This window comes from Arachis hypogaea, chromosome 2 (assembly GCF_003086295.3).
Source record: "Arachis hypogaea cultivar Tifrunner chromosome 2, arahy.Tifrunner.gnm2.J5K5, whole genome shotgun sequence".
NCBI classification, from domain to species: domain Eukaryota; kingdom Viridiplantae; phylum Streptophyta; class Magnoliopsida; order Fabales; family Fabaceae; genus Arachis; species Arachis hypogaea.
Window position 1 is genome coordinate 66095181 of NC_092037.1, and position 10974 is coordinate 66106154.

Below are 10974 nucleotides of genomic sequence, written 5' to 3' on the forward strand. Positions count from 1 at the left end.
AGAATTTTTGTTAAAATATTTCATGTAGTTTTTTTAAATATATGCAAAGCTTAAAGAATCACTTTACCATTTATTGTGATGATTCCGTTTCATAAAACTAAACACGAAAACTTCTTGATTTTTTTTTTCTTTTTATAAATGAAAAGATGAAAACTTTCACTGGTTGCATGATTGGTGCCTTGGTGGCATGTCCATAGAATAAGCCACGTGAATTTGCCTGCAAGACCGATAAGAATAAGCTTATGAAGTCAATTTCTATCTAATATAGCAGAAAATTTATTATTCGTGTGTACAAAAATATCTCTCACTCAAACAATATCAGCACCTCACAAATATATCACTTAGAAAATTCTCATATATTGATGGCTTAATGCTGTAATTAGTTTCATCCAAAACTATCAATCTAATCAATATACTAAGCAATCTTTGCTAAAAATAGTTCTTGCCCTCCAACTGTTTGCTTAATTGTTACAATCAACTATACTTTTCTTTTTCTTTCATTCTTACCGTAGTTTCTCCTGAACTTGAGATCAATCATGGCTGCAAAACTTGAGGGGGGAGCTTTTCTCTCTTCCTTTGTTAATGTTGTTTTAAATAAGTTGTCTTCAATACTTGAAGATAACTCAATCCCGGAAAGAGAGTTGTTTCGAAGGTTGCAGAAAAGTCTCCTTGCTGTTCGACCCGTGGTTGATGATGCTGATCACAAACAGTTCAAAGACCAAGAAGTTAATAAGTGGCTTGTTAATCTCCAAGATGCTCTTTATATGGCTGATGATTTGGTGGACGAACTCAACACAAAATCTGCCATTGCTACTCAAAGGGATCCAGGTAACTCTTCCTGGCCTCGTTGTGTTGTTGATTGGTATTTGGAAGATATTGACATGGAACACATAGTTTCTAGACTAGAGTCTATTGTAGAACTGAGAGTTCATCTTCATTTAGAAGAGATTCCTATGGAGGACATGTCATGGAGAGCTGAATCCACATCTCTGGCTGAGGGTGATGTATATGGCAGGGACACAGAGAAGGAGGAGATAATAGAGATGTTGCTAGATGGTACTGGTAACTTGTCTGTGATCTCTATAGAAGGTATGGGTGGAGTTGGAAAAACCACTTTGGCTCAGTTGATTTACAATGATGAGAAAGTGGTGGAGAAATTTGACATTAGAGTATGGGTGTGTGTTGCTACAAAGTTTGATCCTGTTAATGTTACAAAGGCTATAATAGAGGAAATAACTTCTTCTTCTTGTTGCATTGTTAGTTTGAATTCACTTCAAACTGAATTGAAGAAAAAGTTGATGGGAAATACATTCTTGGTTGTTTTAGATGATGTTTGGAACAATCAACAAACTTTGTGGGATAGTTTTGTAAAGCTTTTTCTGTGTGGGAACAAAGGAAGTAAAATTCTTTTAACAACCCGTAATGAAAATGTTGATTCTGTTGTGTCAACTACTAATTTACATTACAAACTAGATATATTGTCTATAGAAGATTGTTGGTCAATGTTTCTGAAACATTCATCTCTTTCTACTAAATGTAGTCAATATAGAGCTCTAGAATCAATTGGTAGAAAAATTGTCAAAAAGTGCAAGGGTTTACCTTTGGCTGTGAAAACTCTTGGAGGTTTATTACGCAATAAGTATAAAGAGGATTGGAATATTATATTGGAAAGTGAAATTTGGGAACTTTCGGAAGATGATAGTAAGATTGTTCCAGCATTAAGTGTTAGTTATCACTACCTTCCTTCAGATTTAAAGCAGTGCTTTGTTTATTGTTCATTATATCCAGAGGATTATCAATTTGATAAAGAGGAATTAATCTTGATATGGATGGCTGAAGATCTTTTACAGCCAATGGGGAAAAGCACATTAGAAAAAATTGGTCGTGTGTATTTCCATGAATTAGTTGCAAGATCATTTTTTCAACCTTCTAGTACGAACGGTAGCTTATTTGTAATGCATGATCTCATGCATGACCTAGCAACATTTTTTGCTAGCAAATTCTATTTCAGAGTTAAAGAATTTGGCAACCCACACGTGATTGATAGCAAAACTCGTCATTTGTCATATACTACAAAACCTTGGGATCGAATCTCAAGACTTCGAGAGGCCTGCAATGGAGCAAGACACATGAGAACATTTCTGCATTTTCATTTGCTTCACAGTCATCAATCAATTGATATAGAAAGCGATTCTTGGCTCTTGCTACTACAGTTGAAGTGTTTAAGAGTTTTGTCATTTAAATGCTTCCCCATCAAATCATTGCCCGATTCAATTGGTGAATTGATTCATTTACGATACTTGGATCTCTCGTTTACACCTATTGTGATATTACCTGAGTCATTGTGTAACTTGTACAATCTACAAACGTTGAAATTGAAGAATTGTCATCAGTTGGAGATGCTTCCTTGCCGCATGCATGATCTTGTGAACTTGCGCCATCTTGACATCGAAGGAGCTTCTCGTTTGAAAGAGATGCCGAAAGGAATGGGAAAATTAAAGCATTTGAATTTATTAGAACGCTATATTGTTGGTGAGCATGAAGAGAATGGAATTAAAGAATTGGCAACACTCAACAATCTTCAAGGGTCACTTTGCATTGTCAATTTAGAGAATGTTACCAATAGTGGTGAAGCTTTTGAGGCAAAGATGGGCAGAAAGGAGCACATAACAATTTTAGAGTTGAAATGGCTTCCAAATGGTGATATTGTTGGTTTTCAATCTGAAAGAGGTATACTTGAAAAATTACAACCTCACAGAGACTTGAAACTGCTATCAATTATGGGTTACAGGGGTGAAATATTCCCAGAGTGGTTAGGGAATTCCTCCTACAGCAATATGATGAAACTGAGCCTCAGTCATTGTAAAAATTGTAATGAGCTTCCTTCATTTGGACAGTTACCGAATTTGCAGCATCTGGAGATTTTTGAACTTGATAGGTTGGAGCAAATTGGTTATGAGTTTTACAAGAATGATGAATCATTACTGAAGACACCCTTCAAATCTCTCGAAAGTCTGACATTTAAGAGTATGCCTTGTTGGAGGGAGTGGCATTTTCCTGATGAGTTCAATGGTTTTCCTCAGCTTAAAAGTCTTTCAATAATAGACTGTCCAGTGTTAACAGGAGATTTGCCCAATCACCTTCCGTCTCTGGAACAACTTACCGTTTTGGAATGTGAAGAGCTTGCATGTTCACTGCCGAGAGGTCCCAAGCTTCACCAATTACATGTAGTGGGTGTGACTGGTATGATAACAAATGTAGCATCGGAATGGATTGTAATTGAAGGAACCCAGCTGGCAGAGTCCATATTGGAGTGCCTGTCCTGCACCGAAGCACCTTGTCTCCAATCTTTAGCCATCGGAGGGTGTTCGACAGACATATCAATTTCAGGGGATTATTTGCCTGCTTCATTACAACAACTGGAAATCTGGGAATGTAAAAAATTAACATTCTCAGGGCTACTACAACACAAGTTACTAATGGAGATATATGTGTACAATTGTGATTCCCTGATGTTGTTCCCATTAGGGTCCCTTCCAAATCTCAGGAGACTCACGATCGATTCATGTAGAAACATGGAACGTGTTCTGGTGCCACAACATAGTGATGATGCTCTCCCAAGTCTCCTTTATTTAGAGATCAAATACTGCCCCCGTTTAGTATCCTTGTCCACACTAGGCTTGGCTGCGCCCCACCTAGAGGAACTGCATATAGAATTCTGCCCAAAAATCAAATCTTTTCCTGAGGGGTCCCTCCCGCAAAGTTTGGCAAGTCTTTGGATCAATGGCTGCCCGAAATTCGCATAGCATCGAAGGCTTTACACGGTCAAGGCCTTACCAGCCTTTTCCTCATATCATGGAGTGAGGTTAGGCCCTTACTCAGAGAGGGTTGCATTCCTGCTTTCGTTGAGTTTCTACTTTCTCACCTCCCTCAAAGAATTAAGCATTCTAGACTACCCGAAGCTGGAAGAAAAGCTGCCCGTCTCCATAACAAAACTCGAAGTCAAAAAGAGTCCTTTGTGGCATATGAAAGACCAACAACTTCAATCCGAAGATGACTCGTCCTAATGAGCTATTTGTTTGGTGACTAAAGTTTTTTAAACAGGTACTTGGTTTTGCCCTCCTCCCCAAACTCACTGCATGTTCTCCAATTATTACAATGATAATTGTCAGAATGAAAATTTTCATTCTGTGTGTCGATAGATCCAACTTTTTCTTTTGTCATGTTGTCCAACTATAACTCTTCCTTAGTCACTTTTACTGACAAGTTACATTTAATATAATTGAATTTTGAATATTTTCTTCCTTTTCGATCTTTCCTTCTTTATCCCCCCCCCCCCCCCCCATACTCATCTTTATTGCCCAGCAGTGATTTTGAATATTTTCTTCCCATTCGTCTTCCCTTTTTGGTTAGCATATCTAATTATGTTCTCATCTTTTTTTTTCCCCTCATTCACATATTCACATCTTTATTGCTTAGCAGTAATTTTATTGGTTGATTGCAGAATAGAGGCTGCATCGTGTTGATTCTGACTTCACCTTGTATTCAACTTGCAAGGATTCTGTCTGTTAATGTCTTGGCGAAAAGGTATGTGCTTCATGAAATAATCATGTTGTTTGATTTGTGCAAAGTTTTATTTAGTTTGACAATGTTCAACGTTTTCAGCATATCTCTTGGATTGGGTCAGTCAGATTTGAGCTCATGGAATTCTGTTATTTGTTTGTCTGAATTTTATCATCTTTAATCCAAAATTGATCAGCTCAAGATTCTTGAAGGTTTTTTCTTCTCTTTTTGGTGTTTGTTTATGCAGAAACTAAATATTAGTATGCCAATATGCTTTTCTTTGTGAATATTAACAAAATTATGAAGGAATAGAAAAGGCAAAGAAAAGAATTTTTATTGATTGTTGACTGATTGAATTGAATTTTATGAAGGTAAAACTAAATATATATAGTGCATTGCCTATGAAAGTAAAAGTAAAGATAAGATAAAAAGATAACATAAAGATAAGATAAGATAATAATGACTAAAATTAGAACTAAATTTATGTATCTTATTGGGCTGAATTTGTGGATCACGAGACTTCTTTATTGTTGTCATGGGCTAAGGTAGAAGAGTAGTTTAATATACCCCCGCAAGCTGGAGGATGAAAGATATCGAGAACTCCAAGCTTATTGAGATTAAGATGGAATGGTTGAGGAGACAAAGGCTTTGTGAAGATGTCAGCTAATTGCCCAGAAGAAGGTATGGGGAGAAGTTTCATCACTCCAGCTTGAGCTTTTTGTCGAACCAAGTGACAATCGACCTCTAAATGTTTGGTCCGTTCATGAAAAACTGGATTAGCAGCAATATGAAGAGCACTTTGATTATCACAATATAAAACTGGTGGGCGGATAGGAGAGATGCGTAAAAATTGTAACAGATTTAGTAACCATTGAAGTTCACAAGTTGTGTTGGCAAGTGCACGATATTCTGCTTCAGTGGATGAGCGGGCAACGGTGGTTTGTTTCTTGGTCTTTCAAGAGACTAAAGAGTTGCCTAAGAAGAAACAATAGCCTGTTAAGGATCGCCGAGTGTCAGGACATCCGGCCCAATCAGAGTCACTGAAGCCGAGAAGCTGAATTTCTGATTCTCTTGGAAAAAAAATTCCTTTGCCGGGGCTAGTTTTCAGATATCGTAACACATGCTTGGCGGCTTGAAGATGAGATTCAGTAGGAGTTGCCATAAATTGACTTAATTGTTGAGTGGCATACATGATGTCTGGTCGAGTAGTGGTAAGGTAGAGAAGACGTCCAACCAAACGGCGATACACAGAAGGATCAGATAGCAAGGGACTTTTGTCTTGATATAATCTTGTAGAACTATTCATTGGAACAGAGGCAGGTTTAGCACCTAATAAACCAGAATCCTCCAAAAGATCAAGACAATATTTTCTCTGAGATAAGCAAATTCCCTTTGCTGATTGAGCTACTTCAATACCCAAAAAATATTTTAAAGGGCACAAATCTTTAATTCGGAAGTGTTGGTGCAAAATAGACTTAATGGAAACAAGTTCAGAAATAGAATTGCCGGTGAGAACGATGTCATCAACATAGACGAGAAGTATAGAAATTTGAGCACCAGTAAATTCAACAAATAAACTATAATCAGATAAAGTCTGCTGATATCCATGGGATAGCAAAAGATGAGAAAGTTTGTCATACCACATACGACTAGATTGTCGTAGACCATATAATGACTTTAGTAACTTGCAGCATTGATTTGGGCGAGGAGATGTGAACCCAGGTGGCAAAGTCATGTAAACATCTTTAGAAAGATCCCCATGTAAGAAAGCATTATTGACATCTAACTGATGTATGGGCCAATTCTTCATAGAGGCCAATGCCAAAACTAATCTGATGGTGGCAGGCTTGACAACAGGAGAGAAGGTTTCCAAAAAATCAACACCTTCAGTCTGGGTGAATCCTTTAGCCACAAGGCGAGCCTTATATCGATCAACTGAACCATCAGGCTTGCGTTTGATGCGATAGACCCATTTACAGCCAACTGGCTTAACATCTGCAGGACAATCAACAAGACGCCAAGTTTTGTTCAACTCAAGAGCATCCAGCTCATCTTTCATAGCACTACGCCAATTGGGATGTTGATTGGCATCTTTAAAGAACTTTGGCTCAACGTCAGAATGTAGAGATAATAAAAACTTTTTATGTGAAGATGAAAGAGAAGAAAAAGACATGACTGAAGATAAAGGATACCTGCACTTTAAGGGAGATTGATTGGTAGAGGTGAGAGACGAATTGCACAAGTAATCAGAGAGATATGCTGGAGGTCGGTGAGGTCGATCAGAATGACGAGGATGGGGTTGCTCAGGTGGTGAGGAAGGTGACGGGGAATGAGGAGGTGATGGTGGACTAGTGTCTAGTGCAGAAGAAGAGGAGGGTGTGGGCCTCAAAAGAGATTCGGTTGTCATGGATTCAAGTTGGTTAGGACATGATAGTGAGGAAGAATGAGAGGTTGTTGGAGAGAATAAAGAATTAGATGGAGTTGGGTCAATGGGTATGGGTGAGGGTTCAACTGAAAGGGTTGGTATTTTTGGTTTATGTGGGTTGATAGAAAAATTATTTGGGTCAAAATTTGTTGTTGGGTTGGAGGGAGAGATTGGGTCATTTGTGTGGACCAAAGGAAAAACTAATTCATCAAATACAACATTTCGAGAAATTTCAATCCTTTTGTCATCCAAAAGATAAATGATATATCTTTTAAAACCATTTTGAAAACCAATGAAAACACCCCTTTTGGCTCTTGGATCAAATTTTGATCTATTTGTCATTAGGGTAGACACAAAACATAAACAACCGAAAACTTTGAGGTCATGATAATTTGGTGGATGGTTAAATAAAATCTCAAATGGTGTTTGAAAATTAATTGCAGAGGATGGAACTCTATTAAGCAAATAAACAGCATGTTTAACAGCATAAGACCAAAAAGATAATGGTAAATTAGATTGAAACATAAGAGCACGAGCTATATTTAAAATATGTTGATGCTTGCGTTCTACCCGTCCATTTTGTTGAGGGGTTTCAACACAACTACGTTGATGAATAATGCCCTTGGAAGCATAAAAATCATGTAAAATAAATTCTGGTCCATTATCTGAACGGATAGTTTTGACTTTAGAGTTGAATTGTGTTTCAACTAAAGTAATAAAATTCTTTACATGATTTTGCACTTCTCCTTTTGATTTTAACAAAATAGCCCATGTAAAGCGACTAAAATCATCAATGACAGTTAAGAAATATTTATGATTATGAATAGAATTTTGTCGAAACGGACCCCAAATGTCAAAATGTAATAAATCAAAAATTGCATTAGCTTTATTAAAACTTTGAGAAAATGAAAGTTTCTTCTGTTTAGAAAAATGACAAATATCACAAGTTTTATCATAATGCATAGAAATAAAAGGAAATTGCTTATGTAAATAATTAAGTCGTTGTTCAGAAGGATGACCCAAACGAAAATGCCATAGCTCGGATGGTGTAATGGTTGATTTTGTTTTGATAGTATGAATGGAATGTGAAGTTGATGGAGTGTGAGGGAGAGTATTTTCAACAACATACAAGCCTTCTCTCATTCTACCAAAGCCAATCGTCCTCAAAGTGTTGGTCTGTAAAGTGCAAGAAGAAGATGAAAAAGTGAGTTGACATTGAAGATTGGAAGTAATTTTGGATATAGAAATAATGTTAAAATTAAAGTGAGGCAGATAAAGAACATCATGAAGGATTAAAGATGAAGAAAATTGCACAACACCCTTATAGGAAGCAGTGACTTTAGTGTTATTTGGTAAGTGAATGATAATGGGAGAGACTTTATAATATGAAATAAACCAAGATAAGTTTGATGCAATATGGTCTGTGGCACCAGAGTCAATAATCCAAGAATTTAAAAAGGTATTTTTGTTGGAAAAATGATTTAAAACAGAAAATGTGTTTGAAGAACAAAGATCATGAGTACTCGGATTAGGCAAAAACCCATTTTGATTTGATGAACCATTATCTCTATATTCTGAAGAGGGAGACTCGGTCCTTTTGAGAAGTGCTATGAGAGCTTGTTGTTGGGCTAGTGAGAGGTCCAAAATTGGATTTGGATTCGGCTGATGGGTATGCCCTTCAACATGACCTAGGGCTGCCCTCTCATCATAAACTGGAGGGGCGATTGAAGGAGGAGTTGCGACGGCGACAGCAGCGGAGTGATGTGAACTACCAGAGTGACGTGGATGCCCTGGTGGGAACCCGTGTTTCGAATAACAAACTTCAATCGTGTGGCCACTACGACCGCAATGCGTACAGAACTTAGAGGAACCACCACGTCCCGCGCTGGAGGGGAAACCACCGCGACCCTTGCCGGAGGAAAAGCCATTGCGACCGCGACCGCGACCTTGTGAGGGGTGCCGCGAATCGATGGCGGCAGTGATGGAACGTGGATCGTCTAGAATACCAGTGGTGACTTGTAGCTGTCGTTCATGTTGGATGACCAATGCAAAAACTCTGGTTGCTGGAGGTAATTGGTCTAGGAGAAGTATTTGAGATCGCACCACCGAAAATCGTTCATCCAATCCCTTAAGAAAGCGAATTATGAAATCTTGTGATCTATGAGATGTTGCTGGACATGAACAGACTGGGAGAGGGCGAGAACTGTCGAGTTCCTCCCAAAGAGACTTTAGTGATGTGTAGAACTCGGTGACAGACAGAGTGCCCTGCTTAAGTGCATAGATTTCTTCTTGCAACTCAGCAATTCGGAGAAGATCGCTCTGAGCAAATCGTTCTTTCAAATCGGTCCAGACAGAGGAGGCAGTGTCAAAATAGAGGACACTTTGAGTTATAGAAGGGGACAAAGAATGGAATAACCAAGATAAGACCAAGTTGTTGCAACGTTCCCAAGCCGAGAAAAGGGGATCCCCGGGTAGAGGAGAGGAGATAGAACCGGTAAGAAATCCATATTTATTTTTGGAAATAATAGCCATAGTGAGGAATCTTTTCCACGAATGGTAATTGTTTCCTGTGAGAACAGGAGTAACCAAGACTGAGTTAGGATTTTCGCTTGGATGAATATAATAGGGATTGGTTGTATCTTGAGTTAAATTGGAAGGCTGATTATCAATGGTAGGCGGGGGAGTTGAAGGAGTTTTAGGATCTGAGTTGGATGGTTTATCCATGTTATCCATGGATGTCAGCAGAGCTCAAGAAGAGCTCTGATACCATAACAAAATTATGAAGGAATAGAAAAGACAAAGAAAAGAATTTTTATTGATTGTTGACTGATTGAATTGAATTTTATGAAGGTAAAACTAAATATATATAGTGCATTGCCTATGAAAGTAAAAGTAAAGATAAGATAAAAAGATAACATAAAAATAAGATAAGATAATAATGACTAAAATTAGAACTAAATTTATGTATCCTATTGGGCTGAATTTGTGGGCCACGAGACTTCTTTATTGTTGTCATGGGCTAAGGTAGAAGAGTAGTTTAATAAATATCTATAGACTATAATCTCTAAAATATACTTAATTGGTGTTATATAGTTTGACTTTATGTGAAATGTTGGTTTCACTTTTTAAGAAAGACTAAAAGTGTGAATATTAACGGAAGGCCCAGACATTGTGATAATTCGGAGTGCACTGAAATAATTTTGTGCTGTCCGTGTTTTGCAATTGCTGCTATCTCTTGCACTGTTTATGTGTATTTTTATTGATTATATAATCTTACTTTGCTTTGTTCAGGCGTATAAGGCAAATCGAGGAGCTTGCTATCACAATAAATCTCTCTAGAACCATAAATATGTCAATTAAAGTATTTGCTTAATCAGAGGTTACATAAGAAAAGTATAGTTGTCTTTTGTATTGATATTATTTATTATTTGAATTTTCAATACCCAACTTGGCAAACATGACCTTTATTTATTTTAGATAGGTAATTGCAATAGAACTTATCATTGCATTTCAAACTCCTTACCCCAAAATTACATCTCTAGTTTAGAAGTCATAGCTTGCAAAACTTTCCTTGCTGTAGTGAAAGTACTAAATTGATCTAATATATCTTTGTTCTAGCTGCATTGGTTCTGTAGTGAAATAAATAAAAAATATATTAAATATAAAATAAAGATGTATTAATATAAGACTCTAGCATTAAAATAATTAACTCAATAATGATTTGTATATATATAATAATATTATATGTTATAATGTGTATATATATATAAAGATAGAAAAGAGTATAAAAAGTAAAGAGAGAGAGAATTGCATATATATATATATATATATATATATATATATATATATATATATATATATATATATAGAAAGAAGTATTAAAAGTAAAAAGAGAGAGAATTGTATTTGTTTATGGTAAGAGAAAGAAAGAGAATATTTTTTATATTACTTCTGTGTGTGTATATTCCTTAAGGATTTGTTCTTTA

At 36.8% G+C, this 10974-nt stretch overlaps 1 protein-coding gene across 3 annotated transcripts; it reads left to right on the plus strand.

The window, feature by feature from the left end:
- The first annotated feature begins 227 nt into the window (after positions 1-227).
- Positions 228-10611, plus strand: LOC112746511 (putative disease resistance protein RGA3). Of its 3 annotated transcripts, XM_025794952.3 has the most exons (4): positions 228-4104; positions 4505-4587; positions 4666-4775; positions 10280-10611. In XM_025794952.3, exon 1 carries the CDS (start codon positions 537-539, stop codon positions 3804-3806), a length of 3270 nt encoding a protein of 1089 aa, XP_025650737.1. In that variant the 5' UTR covers positions 228-536; the 3' UTR covers positions 3807-4104; positions 4505-4587; positions 4666-4775; positions 10280-10611. The 3 variants fall into 3 exon arrangements, with proteins under 3 accessions (XP_025650737.1, XP_025650735.1, XP_072074471.1); XM_025794950.3 differs by lacking the exon at positions 4666-4775; XM_072218370.1 differs by lacking the exon at positions 4666-4775 and having other exon boundaries at positions 257-4104; positions 4510-4587; positions 10280-10503.
- The last annotated feature ends 363 nt before the right edge of the window (positions 10612-10974 follow it).

Bases quoted from the DNA above. Each gene is read 5' to 3' on its own strand.
- LOC112746511 (XM_025794952.3), top strand. From the start codon at position 537: ATGGCTGCAAAACTTGAGGGGGGAGCTTTTCTCTCTTCCTTTGTTAAT.